A 25,428-nucleotide genomic window follows, 5' to 3' on the forward strand; every position below is an offset into this window, starting at 1 on the left:
ATTCTACTGTATTTTAGTCAATGCCACTCCGACAGTGCCCGTCCTAATATTTATATATTTCTTAATTACATTCTTTTACTTTTAGATTTGTGTATTGTTGTGAATTGTTAGATACTACTGCAGAGTTGGAGCTAGGAACACAAGCAATTCGCTACACCCGCAATAACATCTGCTAAATATGTGTTTGTGACCAATAACATTTGATTTGATTTCTTTTACAGAAGAGAGGGGTCTACTGTCAGCAACGTAGTACTGTTAAAGAAGAGAGGAGTCTACAGTAAACAACGTAGTACTGTTAAAGAAGAGAGGAGTCTACAGTAAACAGCGTAGTACTGTTAAAGAAGAGAGGAGTCTACAGTAAACAGCGTAGTATTGTTAAAGAAGAGAGGAGTCTACAGTAAACAGCGTAGTACTGTTAAAGAAGAGAGGAGTCTACAGTAAACAGCGTAGTACTGTTAAAGAAGAGAGGAGTCTACAGTAAACAGCGTAGTATTGTTAAAGAAGAGAGGAGTCTACAGTAAACAGCGTAGTACTGTTAAAGAAGAGAGGAGTCTACAGTAAACAACGTAGTACTGTTAAAGAAGAGAGGAGTCTACAGTAAACAGCGTAGTATTGTTAAAGAAGAGAGGAGTCTACAGTAAACAGCGTAGTACCGTTAAAGAAGAGAGGAGTCTACAGTAAACAGCGTAGTATTGTTAAAGAAGAGAGGAGTCTACAGTAAACAACGTAGTACTGTTAAAGAGAGGAGTCTACAGTAAACAGCGTAGTACTGTTAAAGAAGTGATCAGTATAAAGTGTATATCCTCTATCTCACATGTATATGAGATATAGGATCAATGATAGCTGTCAATAGAGAGTCAATGATAGTCATATTCAGAGGTCATATTCAGATAGAGGATAAATGATAGCTGTCAGTCTTAATTAGATAGAGAGTCAATGATAGCTGTCAGTCTTAATCAGATAGTCAATGATAGCTGTCAGTCTTATTCAGATAGAGAGTCAATGATAGCTGTCAGTCTTAATCAGATAGAGAGTCAATGATAGCTGTCAGTCTTAATCAGATAGAGAGTCAATGATAGCTGTCAGTCTTAATCAGATAGAGAGTCAATGATAGCTGTCAGTCTTAATCAGATAGAGAGTCAATGATAGCTGTCAGTCTTAATCAGATAGAGAGTCAATGATAGCTGCCAGTCTTAATCAGATAGAGAGTCAATGATAGCTGTCAGTCTTAATCAGATAGAGAGTCAATGATAGCTGCCAGTCTTAATCAGATAGAGAGTCAATGATAGCTGTCACTGATGTATGTCTTGTATTCAAGATCCTAAATGGCCTGGCTCCCCTCCACTCAGTATTTTTGTTAAACAGAAAACCCAAACATATGGCAGCAGATCCACAAGGTCTGCCATGAGAGGTGACTGTATAGTTCCCTTAAGGAAAAGCACCTTTAGTCAATCTGCTTTCTCTGTGAGGGCGTCCCATGTCTGGAATACACTGCCATCAGACACACATAACTGCACCACCTATCACACTTTCACAAAAAACATGAAGACATGGCTAAAGGTCAATCAGATTTGTGAACATAATCCCTAGCTGTGTATTGTTGCTTTCCATGTTGTCTGTTGTCTGTAGCTTGTGAGGTGTGGAAACACTTTGTTGTTTTTATGGATTTTGTCTTGTTGCTTTTTGTGCTATGTTGCTCTGTCTGCATGCTATGTCCTGCTTGTCCTATGTTGCTCTGCGTGTGCTCACTGCTCAATGATTGTCTGTATTGTAATTGTTTTTAAAAACCTGCCCAGGGACTGCGGTTGAAAATTAGCCGGTTGGCTAAAACCGGCACTTTTACTGAAACGTTGATTAATGTGCAATGTCCCTGTAAAAATAAACTCAAACTCAAGTCTAGGATCCAGTCGCAGGAGGTAGTCAATGAACAACATTCTCACATACTGTAGGTATTCCTCTTATCTAGGTGGGTGAGGGCAGTGTGGAGAGCAATTGAGATTGCGTCATCAATGGATCTGTTGGGGTGGTATGCAAATTAGAGTTAAGAGAGGTCTTAGGAACAGGGATGATTGTGGTCATCTTAAAACATGTGGCGATTACCGACTGGGACAAGGAGAGGTTGAAAATGACCGTGAATATGCCTGCCGGCTGATCTGCGCATGCTCTGAAAATGCACCCTGAAATACCTTTGGGGCCTGTGGCCTTGCGGGTGTTGACCTGATTAAACACCCTTCTCACGCTGGCCTCGGAGAGCAAGATCACCCAGTCCTCTGGGTCGGTGACGGCCCTCACACCCAGCTCGATGTTGATGTCAAATCGTGCATAAAATGCAATGAGTTCGTCTGCAATGAGTTCGTCTGCATCATTGGGCTGATCACAGTTGGGTCTTCCTTTGTAATCCGTAATAGACTGTAGCCCCTGCCACATGCGGCAGGCGTCAGAGCTTGTGTAATATGATTCCACCTTATTCCTATATTGTCCTTATGCTCGTTTGATGACTCTGCAGAGGTCATAGCAGAGGTCATATTCAGATAGAGGATAAATGATAGCTGTCAGACTTATTCAGAGAATCATCTTTGGACGCACTCTCTGTAGCAGTCAAATGACCGGAGAGATGGTAAGGTTAGGTCTTTTGTGTGTGTGTGTGTGTGTGTGTGTGTGTGCGTGCTTGCGTGCACGAGGCCAACTGACTTCACGTCTTGGTTTAATAATTTAAACATGTGAGAGCGATGTTGGATTTCACGGTATCATGGTCCACTCATGGGTCACCAAAGATGTAATGTGATTCAATGCCTGTTCCACTGACACACAGATCAAATGATCTGGTTTATGGCAGTGACCTCCAGGTCTAGCATGCTTCCTAGGCCAATTCTCTTTAATAATCAAACCAAACAACACACACACACAAAATGCACTAACACATGTACACACACACATGTATGTGTACACACTCACTCTCAAACTCTCTGACACACACATTGACATTCTCAATCCATAGAATAAATATGCTGCCTTATGTAGGGCTGGCACAGTAATTGTATAATCGTGTAACCAGTCATTATGGATGAAGATTGTCATGGAAATAAAATAACCGTTTTAATACATTCATTTTTGAAAGATTTGACAAAATTTACCTGAAAGCAGTAATATTAAGCCTGGTTCGCATCTAACAGCCAATATCAGGTGAGATGAGAGGAGACAAAACTAAGAGCTGACTGAAGATGAAGAGCTGACTGAAGATGAAGAGCTGACTGAAGATTTAAAAATATAAGATGTGCAGATTTGCCATACAAACAATTATAACGATGGATGTGGTGATTTGGCTGACAAATAACCGTAATATTTGATATTTAATATTTCTCATTCCTTTATCCTTTTCTTAGTTTCTGGAGATAGGAGAAGATTGGGTGTGTGAAAGCCATAATTGCCATTATTTTCTTTCTAGTGTGATATTAAGCATAAAGTGATGACTGGCCATCCAAACACACAGCATATGCACTGACCTCACTTTACATGAAAGGATGCTCAATTCCTTCAGAATAAATCACTATTAGTTATACAGTAACAGTCAAAAGTTTGGACACACCTACTCATTTAAGGGTTTTTCTTTATTTTTTACTATGTTCTACATTGTCAAATAATAGTGAATACATCAAAACAATGAGAGAACACATATAGAATCATGTAGTAACCAAAAAAGTGTTAAACAAATCAAAATATATTTTACCTTTATTTAACTAGGCAAGTCAGTTAAGAACAAATTCTTATTTTCAATGACAGCCTAGGAATAGTGGCCTTGTTCAGGTGCAGAACAAACAGATTTGGACCTTGTCAGCTCAGGGATTTGAACTTGAAAGCTTTCAGTTACTAGTCCAACGCTCTAACCACTAGGCTCCGCTGCCGCCCCGACTGACTGATTCTTCAAAGTAGCCACCCTTTGCCTTGATGACAGCTTTGCACACTCTTGGCATTCTCTCAACCAGCTTCATTAGGTAGTCACCTGGAATGCATTTCATGTAACAGGTGTGTTTTGTTAAAAGTGAACGTGGCATTTCTTTCCTTCTTAATACGTTCAAGCCAATCAGTTGTGTTGTGACCAGGTAGGGGTGGTATACAAAAGAAAGTTTCTTCAAGTGCAGTCACAAAACCATCAAGCGCAATGATGAAATTTGATCTCATGAAGACCGCCACAGGAAAGGATGACCCAGATTTACCTCTGCTGCAGAGGATACGTTCATTAGAGTTACCAGCCTCAGAAATTGCAGCCCAAATAAATTCTTCACAGAGTTCAAGTAACAGACACATCTCAACATCAACTGTTCAGCGGAGACTGCGCGAATCAGGCCTTTGTGGTCAAAATGCTGCAAAGAAACCAATACTAAAGGACACCAATAATAAGAAGAGACTTGCATTGGCCAAGAAACATGAGCTATGGACATTAGACCAGTGGAAATCTGTCCTTTGCTCTGATGAGTCAAGATTCTAGATTTTTGGTTCCAATCGCCGTGTATTTGGGAGACTCAGAGTAGGTGAATGGATGATCTCCGCATGTGTGGTTCCCACCCAGAAGCATGGAGGAGGTATGCTTTGTTGGTGATACTGTCTGATTTATTTCGAATTCAAGGCACACTTAACCAGCATGGCTACCACAGCATTTTGCAGCGAGACAATTTTTTTGCAGCGATATGCCATCCCATCTGGTTTGCTCTTAGTGGGACTATCATTTGTTTTTCAACAGGACAATGACCCAGCACACCGCTAGGCTGTGTAAGGGCTATTTGACAAAGAAGGAGAGCTGCATCAGATGACCTGGCCTCCACAATCACCCGACCTCAAACCAATTTTTATATTACTAGGCAAGTCAGTTAAGAAAGAAATCGTATTTTCAATGACAGCCAAGGAACTGCCTTGTCCAGGGGCAGAACAACAGCTTTTTACCTTGGGGATTCGATCTTGCAACCTTTCGGTTACTAGTCCAACGCTCTAACCACTAGGCTACCTGCCACCTAGTGGTCCAACATCCTTCCAATTGAGATGGTTTGGGATGAGTTGGACCACAGAGTGAAGTAAAAGCAGCCAACAAGTGCTCAGCATATGTGGGAACTCCTTCAAGACTGTTGGAAAAGCATTCCAGGTGTAGCTGGTTGAGAGAATGCCAAGAGTGTGTAAAGCTGTCATCAAGGCAAAGGGTGGCTACTTTGAAGAATCTCAAATATAAAAAATATTTTGATTTGTTTAACACTTTTTTGGTTAATGCATGATTCCATGTGTTATTTCATAGTTTTGATGTCTTCACTATTATTCTACAATGTAGAAAATAGGAAAAATAAAGAAAAACCCTTGAATGAGTAGCTGTGTCCAAACTTTTGACTGGTACTGTATAAGTGGGAGAGGGCAAATGAATCATCATCTTGTTGTTTGTCCAGGCATCTGGTACAACCTCCTTGACTTGGGCCCTAAGGGACCAGACAGACGTACTGCCTATTGGCTTCATTGAATAACAAGTATGACCCATAACGGTGCTGTACTGGACTGGGCTAAGTGTACTGTACTAAGAATAGCCCCACTGTCAAAGTAGAGTAGCTGATGTTACTATACCATGCCAGGGGCAAGGAGAGGCTTCCTAAAGAGAGTCTGTGGGCCAACTCACGGCTGCCATTCTATCCTCAGGTTTAATAAGACTTTGGCTGTGACTGGTTTACCTCTTTATAAAACCAATAAAAATTGATTATTTTATTGGTTTTGGTCGATTGATTACTTTGTCAACCCATTGGTTTGCAGATTGATTGACCGATTTACAGAAGGTCTAAAAAAAAACAGGGGATATTGACAGAATCACTCTTGCTAAAAAAAATACCTTTTTGGATAAATAACACATTATGGAAATGGAAAGGTAACCTTATATGAGAAGAAAATTACTATGCTGTGCTGTTGATAGCTTATTTATCTTTTGTGTGTATGTCCGGCATACTTTTATAACTGTTAAAACTCATACAAGGCAGCCCAGACATCATGACCAGCTGTGAGACTGACACCATAGTAAGCACATCACACAAATCTAGACCTCCACCAATGGACTGTATGTATGGTATCATTTAAAAGCCTTGAGCTCCCTCTTCTGTTTCAAATAACAGCAGCATCTTACTCCTTGACCAAGATCAGTGTTTCTGACCGGTCCCTGAAATGTTTTACTTACGAATTTAGTCAGTTCTACAGTTAGGTTTAATATAGGAGGAAAAGCTTGCTGATCCCAGACAACCGAGGGACCATAGCCAGTCCCAGACACATGAGAGACTATAGCCAGTCCCAGACACAAAAGGGACCGCATGGCCAGTCCCAGTCACATGAGGGATCATAGCTGGTCCCAGACATACAAGGAACAATAGCCAGTCCCAGACAAACGAGGGACCGCATGGCCAGTCCCCGAAACAAAAGGGACCATAACCGGTCCCAGACACATGAGGGACCACATGGCCAGTCCCTGACACAAAAGGGACCATAACCGGTCCCAGACACATGAGGGATCATAGCCGGTCCCAGACGGATAGTGGGAGAGAATGGAACTAGGTGAAACTGGGCAGACGTGCTGCTCATTTAGGAAGTCCAGTCGTGGATAGTGGGAGAGAATGGAACTAATTGAAACTGGGTCGACGTTCTGCTCATTTTCTCATCGATTAAACATCTGATCTTAATTTTTGTTCCCTAAATCTGTTACGAATATAGTGCATAACGTTTTATAGAGTTGACGCTTGCCAAAGTTTCTAAAAAGTATACTCTAAAAAGAAAAGGTTCTTGGAGTATCCTTTAGGGGTTCTTCAAATTGAAACTGTGGGAGAACCCCTATAAGTTCTTCGAGGGAACCCTTTAAAGGGTTCTTTAAAGAATCCCTTTTAATGGATCCTTGAAGAACCTTTTCGGGTACATTGTTGATGTTATATGTTGATGTTCTCTGTATCCATAGCCAGAATGATTTTGCAGTGCATGGTGATCGAACAGGTTTCCTGTTATATTCTTCAGAGGTGTAGGGTGGGTGAAGTCTGTGAATCCAAAAAAAGTCCTTATACAGATGATTAACAAAATATGCACACAACAGTATTCACTGTTTTGATAATGGTTTTCATACACATACCTTGTCCATAATGTAGAGGCCTATGGGATATTCATTGACGAGGTTAGAAAGGAGGATGGTAAATGTGATCTGCATAACTTACCAATTGAAATGCCTTTGTATGCCTCCTTGTCTGTATACCTGCAGACACAGACACAAAAGTGAGCAGTTCAGTCATCTGCACCCAATACAGCTAGCCTTCAACATATTGTTATAGCCTACATATTCTTACCTTTTTGTTGATTGATATGCATTGAATTGTGTCTATTTTCTGTTTTAGAAAGATTTTCGCAAATAGGAAAAGATAGATGGTATCATCACAAAACAATATAAATGTAGATCATATAAGGGACAAACCTTACCTTAAATTGAGGAGATCTTTACATTTTTCAGTTAAGTGCCTGCACCTGCTGTCCTTTAAAATTCAAATCCCAATGTTTCAGTTGGGCAGTTAGGTTCCTTTAAGAACCCCCACCAACTAAGGAGGTTCCTCATGAACCCCCCTTCCTATGGGGTTCTTGGAAGAACCTTTTGGGGGCCATTTTCAGTGCCAAGAACCCTAAGGTTCTTCAAAGAACTGTGAGGATCTTAGAAGAACCCTTGTTGAACCCCTCCTTTTTAGAGTGTATGTCGTTCAGAAGGAGTGCAAGGTCGAATTGAGTTTCTGCACACGTGCACTTCACAGAGGAGGCGTTCCCTAGCGGAAATATGCACATACATGCTACAACGCGCCAATAGGATCTCGTTAGCTCTTGGTTGGCTTTGCCCGAGGTGGACCTTGTTCTGCCCACTATGCTTCATTTGCTCCCACTGTAAACGACACAGATAAAGTATCTTGGGTTAGTTATAACTATCTTTGGTTACATCCTCTGCAAGAGCAGACGTGCTGTGTGACGTGTAGAAGGGGCGGAAGGGATGTTTGTGTTTTGGTTCTAAATGGGAAGTTGCAAGAAGAAAGAAAAAGGAGGAGACGTGATCTGGGTTGTTGAAATTAATTGTAGGTTTAACAATGCGTATCCGCGCTGCGCCCTTTAATTAGTGAATAGACTCTTTTGGGGGTATTCTGTGTTCGTAAACAACGCCTAGGTCTCAGGTATAGTACGCGAAATGGTGTTACAAGTTGTGGATTTCAGCTCGTTAGTTGTCAACTGGCTAGCTAACTTGCTATGCTAACATTACATGTCTGATGAGAAACGCAAAAAAATAGGCCTCGGCCCCGAATTGGGAAGGGCTCTGACGTTCGGTAACAACGGGTTTGTCAGTTCAAAGTTCCGACTTAAACAGTGTTCATAATAATATATATATTGGTTGTTTATCATCGTTTTGGTGATCGTGGCGGATATGTGCTCGTCATACCCTTCTGCTTGCTAGCTATCTTCTTGAAAAAGCTAGCCAGCCAGCTCCATCATCGCATACTGACATGTTTTGCTAGTTTGCCAGCCAGTTAACGTTAGCTAGCTGCTTAGCAAGACGTTCAACAATCAGGTAGCTAGTATGTAACGTTAGCTAGCATACGTTATTAATTCGGATGTTGATGTAGCTATCTAAACAACCAAGCTAATAATCTAGCTAGCTAAATTTGCAAGATATCTAACGTTAGTTGGGTAAGCATTTGCTTCTATTTGGGAATGTCGTCCACTCAATGTTCTAGCTACGAAAATAAAGCGAAGAATAGCTCACGTTAGCTATACTAGTAACTAGCTAGTTTGGAAATTTGAACTATCCATACTACCATTGATTCATAAGTGCTAGTTGAGTTCCCACCTTGAAGGCAACAGCCAGTACAGCCCGTTGCTGTCAGCCTATTGCGCATGTTTACCTTTTAGCTTGTCGCTATTAGCTAGCTAGGCATTGGCAAACCCATTTACATTGGAAGGCATTCTTAAAACATCACTGCACCGCCTTTCCCTTAAGCCTGTATGCGATTGTAAATATGTCACCTTGCTGAGTAGTGTTTTCCTCTTATGACAAATGTGTGTTTTGTCACTTGAGGGGCTAAATTTCAGCACCTAGACTGAGAATGTTACTTTGTGTACCCACAGGGCGTGAATGGTTTTGACTGGAAACACATATGGGGAGTTCAGAGCCATATCATTCTATCTTTTTACTACTGCCAACTTGAAAGATTTACATGTAAGGCACACAACTTCTGTCAGTTACATTTGAACAGGGAAAAAGCTCTGTCAGTTCAGATCCATCTTTCTGATATACTGGTCAGCTAGCTAGGTTTGACTGGCTGTGTGGCAAGGAAAGGGGGGGGATACCTAGTCAGTTGCACAACTGAATGTATTCAACCGAAATGTGTTTTCCACATTTAACCCCCAACCCCTCTGAATCAGAGAGGTGCTGCTTTAATCAGTGTCCACGTCATCGGCTCACAGGGAGCATTTGTTGTTGGGGGTTAACAGCTTTGCTCAGGGGAGAACAGCAGATCGTTCCACCTTGCTGACCTTACCGTTACTGGCCCAATGCTCTTAACCACTAGGCTACTTGCTGCCCCAACCATGTTTATTTTTCTACATGTTTTTCTCTCTCTTGTCAACAGTGGAGACAGGAGAATCTATTCATTGTTTACTTCCTTGGGGAAGGAGGGGAAAGAATGTCCAATCAATTATGTAGTTCATTACTAAGTTAATCACTTTGTGTGGCAAGTCTGGACTCCGATATCAAGGTTTCTTCCTTTTCTCGTTCGAGAAGCATGTCCACCCCTGACTCACTCATAGAGGATGTAGATCTAGGCCAGGGTTAAACTACGCGTCAAAACGACTTTATGAAAACATCTTTATCTCTACTTCAAAACACCCTTATCTCTAACACATCTGACATGGCCCTAGTTAAAAATATCATCTGAGTCACGTGAATCATTGTTTTTCCTCTATCGACTCCTCCAGCTGAAGCCCTAAAAGTGCAGTCAGACGTGCGGGACAGACACTGACCGGGGGATCTGACCAGGCCATGGCCAACAGGGGAGGAGCTACGAGACCCAACGGGTCTAACGCTGGGAACAAGATCTGCCAGTTCAAGTTAGTGCTGCTGGGGGAGTCGGCAGTGGGCAAGTCCAGCCTGGTGCTCCGCTTTGTCAAGGGCCAGTTCCACGAGTTCCAGGAGAGCACCATAGGAGGTGACTTACGACTGCACTCAATGATGCCCTTAAGCCATTTTTTTTACAGTTCAGGTCAACTATGTATTTGACATGTCTCTCTGCTCTCCTCCCCAGCGGCCTTCCTGACCCAGACGGTGTGTCTAGACGACACGACGGTGAAGTTTGAGATCTGGGATACGGCGGGACAGGAGCGCTACCACAGCCTGGCGCCCATGTACTACAGAGGGGCGCAGGCCGCCATCGTGGTCTACGACATCACAAACGAGGCAAGTGGTGTCATGATGTCATCAATACACGCCCCACTCATGATCTGGACCTCGATAGACTATGTAACCAATGCCACCTTCCTTCCTTTGTCAAAATGATAATTGATCTCACATGTTTGCATAGGTGGTCACACTGGTGATCCCTTCACGCGGGATTATTCAAATACCTTTGGAAGTTATGAGTACCATGTTTCTTGTCTCCAGGAGTCATTTGCGCGGGCCAAGAACTGGGTGAAGGAGCTGCAGAGACAAGCCAGCCCCAACATTGTCATCGCTCTGTCAGGCAACAAGGCTGACCTCGCCAGCAAGAGAGCCGTCGACTTCCAAGTGAGCCCTCCAAACACCCTTACCTGTCTCGTGTCACTTTAGAACACACCTGTGTGTGTCTGAGTTTGACAGACAGTGACTGTCTCTGACACGGTTGTTTTCCCAGGATGCCCGGTCTTATGCAGACGACAACAGCTTGCTCTTCATGGAGACGTCGGCCAAGACATCTATGAATGTGAACGAGATATTCATGGCTATTGGTAGGTACCTCTCTCTCCTTGATCCGCATCACTTTACTGATCTATAATTGAATAGGGCACAAGCAAATGCTCTAATACATACTTAGACAAGTAACAAGAAAATGTGAACTAGTAGGATGTTTTGATCTAGCAATCTTCATCAGTAGCTGGCATTTTCTGAAGTTTTTGTTTTGTTTTTCCTCCGTGCTCTAGCGAAAAGATTGCCCAAGAGTGAGCCTGCAGCCGCTGGAGTTAACAGCGGGCGGAACAGGGGCGTCGACCTAACTGAAGCCGCCCAGCCAACCAAGGCCCCCTGCTGCAGTAACTAATGCGATGCTCACCTACTGCAGTGACTAATACGACCGATGCCCGACTTCCGCTGCAGTAAACTAATGCGACACCCCCCCACAAAAAAAACTCTGATCTGCAGCAATGAAAAAAGTTGATATCTGAACCCTCCTCCCCTTCTCCTCTCTGCAGTAACTAATGCAAAGCAACATCCTGGTCTATATTTCTCTCAACTACGCCCCACCTCTCCCCCACTGGTTCTGCTGTTACTAATTGAGACTCCTCCCCCCTTACTCTTTTTTTCCCCTTAATTTAGTGCTGCCTTCCCTACCCCATTCCTCCAGACTATTGGCTAGCAGCAGGACTAAAGGGCGGGGCTCCTGTGATTTGATCTCTCCTCTCCTGGGATAGACTGTTTCTAATACGCAATCTCTCCATGTCCTTTTCTTGTTTTTGTTAGATTTTTGTTTTTCACAGTTATTCATCGGAATTATGGATGCATGTATCACTACAAGGCCTAACATGATGATGAAAAAAAGATATATATTTTAACTTCAGTCAGTGGCACACAAAACATCTTAAGTGAAAAGAGGAGTGTCTCCAAAAACGCTGACAGAAAAAAAAAACAGAGGGAGAGATGAGAGGGGAAGAGAGGCTCCAAAGGTTTGTTAGGGCTAAATCATAAGGAAGCTAAAGAAAAAAACTGGGACTTGGGTCCCTGCTAGTTTCTCTCTCTGTTGGTCCCTCTGTCTGTCTGGCCTCCTCTTTCTCTTGTGTAACATATTCATATGCTTTCTCAACTAAACCTTTTAGTAGCACTAGAGTTGTTCCCTTCTCTCTTGGCCCCATCCCAGGGCCTTGCCTGCTTCTAGCGTTCAGTCCCAAATCAAACCTTAACTAACTCGTGAACCAGGGGTGTCTAACTCATTTTGACCTGGTGGCCGCATTTGGTCTTCAACAAGATTCAAAACGGCCGCACTGAAAATTGGTTTTATTTTCTTGCCGCCATCGTTTTTCGAATTTTTGATGCTCTCTCATTGTCTAGTGATTATTATCGAGCTGGACAGTCAAGAAACTGTATGCATGTAGGTCCATTATCATTTCTATATAGTTTCAAAAATATATATATTTTGTTTTTATTTTCACTCAAACCACCCGCAGGCTGGATTGGAACCCCTCCTGGCCGCGGGCCATATGTTTAACACCCCTTCCCTAAATCCTTATGTACTTCATGTAGGTCTGAGAGGATTTGAGGTTGTAAACAATGGGGGGGGAACATTCCACCTAGCCTATCAGAGGGTGTATTAGGAGCATTATCACTGTAATGCTCCTAATAGACCTATTCAGTCCTTTCAGATCTACACAATTATTGAAGGGGCTAGGGGTGGGTTTGGGATTGGGATTGGGCATAGCTGTTCTAGTGGCATTGTGCAATGGTTCACAGTAATTTCTCTGTGACTTCTTCAGTTACCACCACAGTATGGCATCGCGGCCTCTGAGACTTGTTGACTAGTAACCCCCCCCCCCCAATTCCAAGCCTCCAGACCCCTCCCCATCCTGTCCTGATGGTTTCTGTCCGAGGGAGGGGATGATCCTGATCTATATGGGCTATGATGTCAGCTGTCCGTTATGTCTCAACATGTAATGGATGAGATTAGGTCATGGTTGAGGCCTATTGCCTGTCCAGGTATAAACAAGGTGCTGGTTGGAGAGACAGGGGAGCATGGTGAGGTGACCTCTGTAGGTGTCCTCTGTAGGTGTCATTAGGAATCCGCTGACACCAGGGCCTTCTGCGTCCCAAATGACACCCTATTCCCTATGTAGTGCACTACTTTTGACCAGAGCTCGGGCCCTGGTCAAAAGTAGTGCACTACATAGGGAATAGGGTGCCATTTGGGGTGTCACTCTCTTTTTCACGGACACTGAGATCAGTCACTATTCATCCCCTGTTCTATAGGAAGTGCTTTTGACACTGTCTGTCAGTGTGTGTACACAGGGGGACTGGGCTGTCTGGTGATACAAATATCCTCAAAGACAACAAACACACATGACACACACACACTGTGTACACACACATACACACAGGTTTATTTCTCTCCCAACCCTGCTAGATCTAATTACCATAATATAACACACCTAACCACAAGCTAAAACATACACTTTTTTGTGTTATTTTTAAACTCTGGACCCCCCCCCCCACCCCTCTCTCCAGGTCTGTCTTCCTCATGCCTTGCACTAATGACGCTCATGAATATATCTTGTCATAATTACAGCCAGTGTGATATAAATATATTTATAAATAATATGCTGTAAATAGGGTAATTGACAGGACTAATGCTTGCTAGGGAGTTGTCTAGATAATCATTAAATAACAAAATACTGTACAGTTAGCACAAAAAAAAACACTTTGTATGGGTTTGGAGTTTTTTTTTCACACACAAAAAAATCTATTCTACTCGATGGTGGTCTTTATAAATGTGTGTAGTGTTGTTAACCAAAAAATGTACTTGCATTTCTTTAGTGGTCTGTCTTATGTTTTTTTTTCAAGAAAAACTGGATTTTTTTTGGTTTTCTATTTTTTAATATTCTCTCTCGCATTTCATTAATAATTTTGTTAGCGACCTAAAGCTAAGAATCCCTGTCCAATACTCTTTGTCCCACTAGAACTGAACTCACACACCATACACTGTCTGGGTGTTGAATCCCTGTCGCGGGAACAGATCGGATTGACAAAACCGTCCGCCTGTCTCATAACGTCTCAGTAAGAATGTAACAACGTTGTAGGAACAATGTAACAACAACAGTAGTAGTAGTAGTAGTAGAATAAAAAGAGACTGTTCTGTTCTACTGTTGGTACTAGCTGGTGGATCATGATGATGATGATGAATAAATGGATTAACTCATAGGGATGTACATTGTTTGTTGTTGCTGTGGAAAGTTAATTGCAGATGGGGAAAAAAATAACAAATGCAAGCATTTTACAGTACTGTTAAATAATGACCAAATAAATACAGAAATAAAATGTAGAATTTATATGGGATGGAGGTTGTATTGTGTGTGGAGTAAAATCTTTTGTTTTAAGGTTGTTTTCAGGTGTTCCAGTTACTCTTACTGTACTCTGTTAAGGGTAAAGAACCCCTACCACTCTGCCTGAGGTCTCCTGTGAAGTTATGTAATGTTTCTCTGACCATTTGCTGCGTTTAAAACAACTGGGAACTGGGAAATCTCAGACTTCAGTGTGCTCAAGACAACTGGGAACTCTGGGAGGGCAAAAATGAGCTCTGACTGAGAAATATCTTCTGAACGGTCATCCAACTAGGAATTCCATGTAAGACACTCGGGCATCTTTCTAGAGCTCCAAAGTCATGATTTGACCTCGTTTTTTTCTCCCCGAGTTCCCAGTTGTCTGGAAATCACCATTTGACCCCTCAGCTTTGCCTAATGAGGTCACAGCAACTTAGGTCCTGGTGGTCTTTGGGCTCCCGAGTGGCACCGCGGTCTAAGGCACTGCATCTCAGTGCTAGGTGTTACCAGGCTGTATTACAACCGGCCGTGATTGGTAGTCCCATAGGGCGGCACACAATTGGCCCAGCGTCGTCAAGGTTAGGGTTTGGCCAGGGTAGGCCATCGTTGTAAATAAGAATTTGTTCTTAACTGACTTGCCTAGTTAAATAAAGGTTAAATAAATAAATATCAGACTTGTCCTCACCCTGGCTCTCAGAAAGCAGCCCCGACAGCTTACAGACAAGGAGTTATGATGACTGAATATTATCAGGTCAGAATAACAAAACTATGTTGTAAAATGCAATAATGGGCCTATAATAGGAAACATATGTTAACATTTAGCTACTAGTGTAACTACAAGGCCTGTTACATTATTGTGGTATTTGTAAGGCAGACATCAGGAGCAGCTTTTGTCTGCCCTTCCCATTTCGGTAGACTACTGCAGGCCTAGGCCTACTTTTATGCCTATGACGGTTTCTGACACTACATTTGTCACTGCTCGGTTACATTTGACCTTGAAATTCTTGCTACAAATTGTTACATTTTTGTGACCTCTCCCCTGATTCATAGCCTACTGGAATACCCATTTTTGTCTCCCCTAGTGGAGAAAAAACGGACCTACAATGACAAATAAAAAAAGTAGGGATGAGCGCCATGTCTGATTCTCCGGTAGTGTAATAGAGAACGGGACACTTTAACGTTTTAGCTCCAGGGTCGGGGATCGCGTTCGGTCTCGGTATCGAGGATGTCCGAGAGCGCAGGGGTTCAGCAGGGCTCCCCGGCCATCGGTGCGGCGGGATCGGCTCCTGCGGCTCCGGGAGCCGGGGGAACGGAGGGTTCGGGCGCCACGGTAGGATCGGCACGAATCGCGGCGAAGAAGGCGCAGCTCCGCTCCTCCCCGCGCCCTAAGAAACTGGAGAAGCTCGGAGTGTATTCCTCTTGCAAGGTAGTTTGTCGTCCATTATTAAATGATTTAGCAATTATTATACATTTTTCAATGTTTTGCAAGTGGATTGTGCTTCAAATGCTTGTTAGTTTGCAGTGCTGCTATAATGCAAGCGCAGTAAAGGAAGCCATTGCCGCACAATATATATATTTTTTCATATCCCTCATTCTCTATTTATGCAAAATGGTCCTTTTGGAAAATAATATCAGGACCAAAAACGTCAACATGTTCAGTATGGCGCTCCCATATTTACTATTACAATGTTTCTTTCTAGGCGGGAGAGTAGATTTAAACATTCTCTTGCGCTTTGACAAATTCAGGCTTTGCGTGGTGGTGCATAGCCTTAATGACTCCAAGCTAGGGGAGTGTGCGGAGTGTAATTCACCCCTCTGGAAAAGTGACAGTGTTTTTGCTGTCTGTCAGCGTGGCGCGGCGTTGTAAAGTATTAAGTATTTATTGCGTTTATATAACATCTGCAAGGAGAGACGTCTTTGTTTTGACAGGGTGACAGCTGCTGGCGGGGCGGAGTTTGTTGTTGTCCATCGGCGCATGTTCCTGTGCGCAGCTCCAGCTGAAAATAATAACAGACATGTAGCGCTTGTAGTAAGAGGGCTGTCCCACCAGGCGCGGACTTAGCTATGCGTTTTACATATACATTTTACTAATTTAGCTTTAGCAGAGGCTCTTATCCAGATGGACTTACAGGTAGTGAATTCATCTTAAAGCGAAAATCCACTCAAAAACGACTAAAATATAGTTTTGAGTAGATTTTCCCTTTAAAATAGCTAGGTGAGACAACCACATATCTCAGTCATAGTAAGTACAGTTTCCTCAATAAAGTAGATATCAGCAGCAAAGTTAGCGCTAGTATGCCACTTGTTTACCAAGCTGTCCATCACTTGTCAACTTATGAAGATATCAGAGAAGTTAAACAGGTTTATAAACATGTAATAGCATGTGTGTGCGCTTATGTGGCTTTATAACCCTTGTGACCCTGTGCTGTAGGCTGAGGGGGCCTGTAAGTGTAACGGCTGGAAGAGCCAGAACCCCCCTCCAACGCCGCCCCGTACGGACCAGCTGCCCAACTCTGTCAACCTGCTGGAGCCCTGCCGCAGTTGTTCCCACACACTGGGTAAGACTAGGGGTAGATGGTACAGGCAGATGTAATGTTCCAGAAAAGCCAAGTAATAAAGCAGGTTTTCAGAGCTACATTAGTCAGAAAAACAAAATAAAGTCTGTCCTCTCCCTCCCTCTCTGTCTCTCTCTGTCTCTCTCTCTTTTACTTTCTCTCCTTCTCAGGTGACCATGTAACCCACCTGGAGAACGTCTCAGAGGAGGAGATGAACAGGCTTCTGGGTATAGTCCTGGACGTGGAGTACCTGTACACATGTGTTCACAAAGAGGAGGACGCTGACACCAAACAAGTCTACTTCTCCCTCTTCAAGGTAGGCCACAGCTCAACATGTCAACAACACATTACTTTCAGTGCATCTGTCTCACAATTTCTTCTTTCTCCTTCAGCTGTTGAGGAAATGCATCCTACAGATGGGCAAACCTGTAGTGGAGGCACAGGAGAGTCCTCCCTTTGAGAAACCCAGCATCGAACAGGCAAGTACACACACACACACACACACGCACGCACGCACGCACGCACGCACACACACACACACTCTGAGGAAAAGTGACATAAAATATCACATTTAGATCAGACTTCCACAAGATGTAGACATTATATGTTGTTTACATGATCTCTGTGTGTCTTCAATAGGGGGTGAATAACTTTGTCCAGTACAAGTTCAGCCATCTTCCCTCCAAGGAGCGACAGACCATCGTGGAGCTGGCCAAGATGTTCCTCAACCAGATCAACTACTGGCAGCTGGAGACGCCCTCGCAGAGACGACAGCGGGCTCCTGCTGATGATGCTGCCGGGTACAAAGTAAACTACACCAGGTAGCAGGCGCCTTTTGATGATTCAATTGCAACTGCTGGCAGGCGCACTTTGATGATGTGTTCACAGTCGTGACATGTTTATACACACTGCACTGACCACACTGTGGGCTGGCTTCATGTTCTTAATGCTTATGGGGGTCTCAGTGCCCACCTTCATTTCGCAAACACTTAAACATCGATTACTGTAGCTCTGGTGTGTTTAGTGCCCAGTACACCTGTAACTTGAACCTTGGTACCAACAGATACACTGTCCTCCTAGAGCTGATGAAAACCTCTTCATACCAATACATGATGCACACATTTCATTCAAATTGTATCACCGTTATAACCCATAATCAAGCCCATATTTTTGTGGTGTGTTTTTCCCCCCAGATGGCTGTGCTACTGCAACGTCCCCCAGTTCTGTGACAGTCTACCGCGGTACGAAACGACCCAGATCTTCGGTCGGACCCTGCTGGGCTCAGTCTTCACTGTGATGAGGAAACAGCTGCTAGAGCAGGCCAGGCAGGAGAAGGATACGTTACCCCCAGAGAAACGCACTCTCATCCTCACACACTTCCCCAAGTAAGAGACACACTGAGGGAATACATACGCATCGTGCACACACGCACACACACACACGAGGTAGAGGAGGATTCCTTGTCTCTGTCAACAGTAGGTGTGATGATGAAGACATCTGTGTGCTGTAGATTCCTGTCCATGTTGGAGGAGGAAGTGTACAGTCACAGCTCTCCCATCTGGAGCGAAAACTTCCTGGTTGGATCCACAGGAGGACAGATCCCCATCCATACAGGTAAACACACCTGACCCTTGAACTGTGGCCAGTGATATATGGGGGGTAGTTTAGTGTTAGCACACAATTAGGCAACACACTAGCACAGGGGTATTTACAACCGGGGGGCTCTGCAGGGGGTCCATGAACATATACAGTACCAGTTTAAAGTTTGAACAAACTTAGTCATTCAAGGGTTTTTCTTTATTTTTACTATTTTCTACATTGTAGAACAATAGTGAATGAATTAAATCTATGACATAACACATATGGAATCATAAAGTAACCAAAAAAGTGTTAAACAAATTAAAATATATTTGATATTCTTCAAAGTAGCCACCCTTTGCCTTGATGACAGCTTTGCACGCTCTTGGCATTCTCTCAACCAGCTTCACCTGGAATGCTTTTCCAACAGTCTTGAAGGAGTTCCCACAAATGCTGAGCAATTGTTGGCTAATTTTTCTTCACTCTAAATCATCACAAACCATCTCAATTGGGTCAAGGTCGGGTGATTGTGGAGGCCAGGTCATCTGATGCAGCACTTCATCACTCTCCTTCTTGCTCAAATAGCCCTTACACAACCTGGAGGTGTGTTGGGTCATTGTCCTTTGGAAAAACAAATGATAGTCCCACTAAGCGCAAAAAAGATGGGATGGTGTATCGCTGCAGCACCCACACACCACCTCCATGCCTCACGGTGCGAACCAAACATGCGGAGATCATCCGTTCACCTACTCTGCGTCTCACAAAGACACGGCGGTTGGAACCAAAAATCTAACTTTTTGACTCATCAGACCAAAGGACAGATTTTCACCAGTCTAATGTCCATTGCAAATTTTTCTTGGCCCAAGCAAGTCTCTTCTTATTGGTGTCCTTTAGTAGTGGTTTCTTTTTGCAGTAAATCGACCATGAAGGCCTGATTCACTTAGTCTCCTCTGAACAGTTGATGTTGAGATGTGTCACGAACCGGCTCGAAGCCCATAACAAAAAGGGAGACGACGTGGAGATAAGGAATAACAAAATATATTTATTAACTAAAGTAAACTAAATACAATTAACAATGGTGTGTGTTGTCAGTAATCAGTAGTGTAAGTGAATGGTTGCGTGTATAAATGTGATAATGAGGGGTGTTGAAAGGTGCCAACGCAAACAAACAAAAACAGCCACAAAAAAATGCCTCAATCCAAAATCTATCAGTGTGTCTGCATGGAGAGTCTCCTCAATGAATGGGGAAGAGGTGCATTTATCCTGGGACACACCCGAGCCCAGGTGTGTCCCATTTCTCTGATGACCCTCCCGGCTCCGCCCACCAACTTCCTATTAAGGAAAACAAGAGCATAGAGAAAGAATTTGGCAGACAGAGTGGAAGGGTCGTCACAGATGTGTCTGTTACTTGAACTCTGTGAAGCATTTATTTGGGTTGCAATCTGAGATGCAGTTAACTCTAATGAACTTATCCTCTGCAGCAGAGGTAACTCTGAGTCTTCTTTTCCTGTGGTGGTCCTCATGAGAGCCAGTTTCATCATAGCGCTTGATGGTTTTTGTGACTGCACTTGAAGAAACTTTCACAGTTCTTGAAATGTTCTGTATCGACTGGACTTCATGTCATAAAGTAATGATCGACTGTTGTTTTTCTTTGCATATTTGAGCTGTTCTTGCCATAATATGGACTTAGTATTTTTCCAAATAGGGCTATCTTCTGTATACCACCCCTACCTTGTCACAACACAACAGACTGGCTCAAACGCATTAAGAAGGAAAGGAATTCCACAAATTAACGTTTAACAAGGCACACCTGTTAATTGAAATGCATTCTAGATGACTGCCTCATGAACCTGGTTGAGAGAATGCCAAGAGGGTGCAAAGCTGTCATCAAGGCAAAGGGTGGCTTCTTTGAAGAATCCAAAATAATTGGAACCAAACATGTAGTAACCAAACACTTTTTTGGTTACTACATGATTCCATATGTGTTATTTCATAGTTTAGATGACTTCTCTATTATTCTACAATTGAGAAAAGATTACAAATAAAGAAAAACCCTTGAATGAGTAGGTGTGTATAAACTTTTGGCTGGTACTGTATATATATTTTTAAATGTTTTTTATGAATATCGCTAGCAACAACAGAATAAACACATTTTGAATTACATACACTACCATTGAAAAGTTTGAGGTTACTTAGAAATGTCCTTGTTTTCGAAAGGAAATCACATTTTTTGTCCATTAAAATAACATCAAATTGATCAGAAATACAGTGTAGACATTGTTAATGTCGTAAATGACTATTGTAGCTGGAGAAACGGCTGATTTTTAATGGATACCAGTCTCAACATCAACAGTGAAGAGGCGACTCCGGGATGCTGGCCTTCTAGGCAGAGTTGCAAATAAAAGCCATATCTCAGACTGGCCAATAAAAAGAAAAGGTTAAGATGGGCAAAAGAACACAGACACTGGACGGAGGAACTCTGCCTAGAAGGCTAGCATTCTGGAGTCACCTCTTCACTGTTGACGTTGAGACTGTTGTTTTGCGGGTACTATTCAATGAAGCTGCCATTTTAGGACTTGTGAGGCATCTGTTTCTCAAACTAGACACTCTAATGTACTTGTCCACTTGCTCATTTGTGCACCAGGACCTCCCACTCCTCTTTCTATTCTGGTTAGAGCCAGTTTGCGTTGTTCTGTGAAGGGAGTAGTACAAAGCACCCACGAATAGGTCAATAGGCTACCGGTCAAAGGCTACCGGTCAGTAGGCTACCAGTCAGTAGGCTATCTGTCAGTAGGCTACCGGTCAGTAGATAACCAGTCAGTATGCTACCGGTCAATAGGCTACGGTCACTAGGCTACCGGTCAGTAGATAACCGGTCAGTAGGCTCCGGTCAGTAGGCTACCGGTCAGTAGACTACTGGTCAGTAGGCTACGGTCAATAGGCTACCAGTCACTAGGCTTCCATTGCAACAAGTTCCGCTGTCTGCTGGTAAGTTTTCTTGACTTGGACATACATGATTGCCAACACATGGCTAACCTTTGTTCAGCCATCTAAACTGCTTCTCTTTAGCGAAAATGTGTTTGGATGTCTAGCTAATAGGTTATGCTAGATTTTACACTTCCTCTTCCAATTATAATGTGGGGAGGTCAATTTTTTTTTTTACTATTCCAAATCTATTCATTTTAAAAGGTTTATTACTTATCCTTGCCATTATCATTCACCTGATGATAAGACAAGACATGTGAATTAATTGTTTTTGCTAACGTATGATGGGTGTCCCTGGGTCGTCTGTTTGCATGGGAGGGGGTCCCTGTGCAACAAAAGGTTGAAGACCCCTGCACTACCAGGATACACTTCCACACCCCACCACCAGGTGGCAGCACCAACCGGGTCAAGGCCGGGGCTCTGCTAGGAAGCCTTCATAAGCACATCAGGTGCAGGCATTTAGGGTGATCGTCAGTCTGTCCCAGCTGGCAGAGCTGTGAGGCTGCTGGTTTGTTTGGTGGCCATGAGGCCTTTCGTTTGGTTTTGAGTCTTTAGTTTGGCATGGCTGTTTTTAGTTTTCCCAAAATGTGTTATTTTTTTTGGGGGGGGGGTCACCAACTGAACAAATACTAATCTCCTTGGACCAAGATGTCAAGAAGGAGTTGGCCCTGGACCCTGGGAAGTTTGCTGTTTCCTGGGCACATGTACATACAACGCAGCCCTCATACTCTGATTTCTCACATCGATGCACACATCAAATCAGGTTACAGACCATGTAACTTGGCCTAATACCCCTTAACATCGTCCCCAGGCTCCTGGCGTGGGAACATTTTGCCTCAAAGTGGGACTTGAAAGGGGTGTGGTTGAAATTGGGTCGGGAAGGGGTGCAAGCCTGCTACAGCTGTATTGGATTGGACTTTTAAAAATGGCGAAAATCCATAAATTTCTATCACAGCAACAGTGTTGCCATATTTGTGGTTTTACCGACAAATTGGGCTACTTTAAAAATGATGTCGTGGGAGAAAATGTATTGTTTGTGTGTTTTTGGGCTATTTCTACGTAGCACCGCGGCCGCCATGTCATTTCTTTAGTCACTAGCCTATGCCTATTGAAATGACAAGTCAATCTCGCAAATGGGCCATTTAACTGTTTGTAGTTTTAACATCTAGCACATAATAACAGCACAATTGCCAGAAAATAGCATGACATTAGTTTTTTATGTTCGTCAAAGTTTCAGGCTCAGAGATTTCGAGATGTCCAACTTTTATCACTCAAACTCTCCTGCATAGTTATGCACATGCGCAAAGGGGATATCAAATTTCAAATCAAATTTATTTTTATATAGCCCTTCGTACATCAGCTGATATCTCAAAGTGCTGTACAGAAACCCAGCCTAAAACCCCAAACAGCAAGCAAAGCATGTGAAAGAAGCACGGTGGCTAGGAAAAACTCCCTAGGAAAAACTCCCTAGAAAGGCCAAAAACCTAGGAAGAAACCTAGAGAGGAACCAGGCTATGAGGGGTGGCCAGTCCTCTTCTGGCTGTGCAGGGTGGATATTATAACAGAACATGGTCAAGATGTTAAAATGTTCATAAATGACCAGCATGGTCAAATAATAATAATCATAGTAGTTGTCGAGGGTGCAACAAGCATGTCCGGTGAACAGGTCAGGGTTCCATAGCCGCAGGCAGAACAGTTGAAACTGGAGCAGCAGCAGGCCAGGTGGACTGGGGACAGCAAGGAGTCATCATGCCAGGTAGTCCTGAGGCATGGTCCTAGGGCTCAGGTCCTCCGAGAGAAAGACAGAAAGAGAGAAAGAGAGAATTAGAGAGAGCATATTTAAATTCACACAGGACACCGGATAAGACAAGAGAAATACTCCAGATGTAACAGACTGACCCTAGCCCCCCGACACATAAACTACTGCAGCATAAATACTGGAGGCTGAGACAGGAGGGATCAGAAGGGATCATATATTTACAATTATAAACCTGGTTCAAGCCCTGAATGCTGATTGGCTGAAAGCCGTGGTATATCAGACCATATACCATGGGTAAGACAACTTTTTTTTACTGTAGTAATTACGTTGGTAACCAATTTATGATGGCAAAAATACACCCCGGGGGTTTGTTGTATATGGCCAATATACCACGGCTAATGACCGTATCCAGGCACTCCGTGTTGCATCATGCTTAAGAACAGCCGTGGTACTGTATATTGGCCGTATACCATACCCCCTTGTGTCTTATTGCTTAATCATAGCAGTCAAACAAGTTAAATAAACATCATTGAAGAAAAAGGATAAGGCGAATTTAATAAGAGCGAATTACATTTTGTCTTCCAAAATATTCAAATTCCTTCAGTACATCATGTCATAGTTCGCAATAATTATTATTTTGAGGAAAATCTAATTTTGCTTCTAATGTTGTTACAAATTACTACGATATTCCTTCTTAATTGCCTTGATAACGTTATGGAAAAAGGGTTTATTGTATAAATATGGCAACTTCTCTATTGCTGTAAAAAAAGAAAAAGGGCTAGTTTTCAGGCCTTTTGGGTGGGTTTTGAGTGGTCTTTGGGCTGGAAATTCTAGCTACACCTGGCAACTCTGCACAGCGATCATATTATTTTTGTAACTCACTTCCTTGTTTAGCCCATAACTTGTGATGCTCACGCTTTGAAAGATGTGATTGATATGAGTGCTTCTCTCCACTGTTAAATTAATCTGATGATCTCACCTGTGTATAATGACAGTGATCAGTGCGCCACCGGTGGCCAGGCCTCTGTACTACAGCACCAGCCCAGTTTCAGTGGACCCATCCAGCTGTGGCAGTGTCAGTCCTGCCAGGAAGACAGCCTCTGCTCTGGAACCCAGCCCAGGTAAACACAACAGGCTCTGGACACAGATCTAGAATCAGCTTACCCACCAGAAATTATAATCTTAACCATTAGGCTCATTCATCCCTCCTCCTCTCCCCTGAGACGATTTCCCAGGTCGTTGCTGTAAATGAGAATGTGTTCTCAGTCAACTTACCTGGTAAAATAAGGGTCAATAAAAAAATAAAAAAATCTGGCTTTAGATCCGTTTCTAGGGGCAACTTGACATATGATCTACCTGTGTAGGTGGGCAGAAGCGGAAGCCATCGGAGCCCATACCCCATGACGAGACTAAGAAGCTCCGGATCGTCGGTGACATCCCCATGGAACTCATCAACGAAGTCATGGCAACCATTACTGACCCGACCTCCATGCTGGGACCAGAGGTAACATCAAACGCTCAGTCAGTCCAACATATAGTCATCAATAATTCCAGAGCTTAACACAGAACCCAAACCGGCTGCGCGCGTGCGCCATCGTGCATACATTTATTTTGTCCCCCAACACCAAACGCGATCACGACACGCAGGTTAAAATATCAAAACAAACTCTGAACCAATTATATTAATTTGGGGACAGGTCGAAAAGCATTAAACATGTATGGCAATTTAGCTAGTTAGCTTGCACTTGCCAGCTAATTTGTCCTATTTAGCTAGCTTGCTGTTGCTCGCTAATTTGTCCTGGGATATAAACATTGAGTTGTTATTTTACCTGAAATGCACAAGGTCTTCTACTCCGCCAATTTATCCACACATAAAACGGTCAACCGAATCATTTCTAGTCATCTCTCTTCCTTCCAGGCTTTTTCTTCTCTTGACTTTATATTGCAATTGGCAACTTTCATAAATTAGGTGCATTACCGCCACTGACCTCGTTCGTCTTTCAGTCACCCACGTGGGTATAACCAATAAGGAGATGGCACGTGGGTACCTGCTTCTATAAACCAATGAGGAGATGGGAGAGGCAGGACTTGCACCGCGATCTGCGTCAGAAATAGAAAGGACTTCTATTTTAGCCCTTGGCAATGCAGACGCTCGCAAGCAGTGGGTGCAATAATTGAATAACATGCATTTCTAAATTTATCTGTTACACTCTATTCCATCTCAGTTAAAAATCAGTTAGTGCATGGATATCTGAT

General features: G+C 43.1%; 2 protein-coding genes across 7 annotated transcripts in view; both read left to right on the forward strand.

Moving 5' to 3' along the window:
- The first annotated feature begins 7,850 nt into the window (after positions 1-7,850).
- LOC106588886 (ras-related protein Rab-5A) lies at positions 7,851-14,304 on the forward strand. Of its 5 annotated transcripts, XM_014178401.2 has the most exons (7): positions 7,983-8,105; positions 9,151-9,241; positions 10,000-10,229; positions 10,326-10,477; positions 10,682-10,804; positions 10,911-11,004; positions 11,197-14,304. In XM_014178401.2, exons 3-7 carry the CDS (start codon positions 10,064-10,066, stop codon positions 11,310-11,312), a joined length of 651 nt encoding a protein of 216 aa, XP_014033876.1. In that variant the 5' UTR covers positions 7,983-8,105; positions 9,151-9,241; positions 10,000-10,063; the 3' UTR covers positions 11,313-14,304. The 5 variants fall into 5 exon arrangements, with proteins under 5 accessions (XP_014033875.1, XP_014033878.1, XP_014033877.1 ...); XM_014178400.2 differs by lacking the exon at positions 9,151-9,241 and having other exon boundaries at positions 7,851-8,105; XM_014178403.2 differs by lacking the exons at positions 7,983-8,105; positions 9,151-9,241 and adding an exon at positions 7,868-7,947.
- A 1,090-nt stretch (positions 14,305-15,394) lies between these two features.
- The window catches only part of LOC106588888 (histone acetyltransferase KAT2B), a 16,950-nt gene continuing 6,916 nt past the window's right edge, over positions 15,395-25,428 (forward strand). For both annotated transcript variants that reach the window (XM_014178405.2, XM_014178406.2), the window contains exons 1-9: positions 15,395-15,721; positions 16,727-16,853; positions 17,021-17,166; positions 17,243-17,329; positions 17,490-17,671; positions 18,044-18,235; positions 18,361-18,464; positions 24,168-24,293; positions 24,537-24,676. In XM_014178405.2, coding sequence (XP_014033880.2) covers positions 15,521-15,721; positions 16,727-16,853; positions 17,021-17,166; positions 17,243-17,329; positions 17,490-17,671; positions 18,044-18,235; positions 18,361-18,464; positions 24,168-24,293; positions 24,537-24,676 — 1,305 coding nt within the window. In that variant the 5' untranslated portion in view covers positions 15,395-15,520. The remainder of the gene's footprint in view (positions 15,722-16,726; positions 16,854-17,020; positions 17,167-17,242; positions 17,330-17,489; positions 17,672-18,043; positions 18,236-18,360; positions 18,465-24,167; positions 24,294-24,536; positions 24,677-25,428) is intronic.

The sequence above is a fragment of the Salmo salar genome, chromosome ssa27 (assembly GCF_905237065.1).
Source record: "Salmo salar chromosome ssa27, Ssal_v3.1, whole genome shotgun sequence".
NCBI lineage: Eukaryota > Metazoa > Chordata > Actinopteri > Salmoniformes > Salmonidae > Salmo > Salmo salar.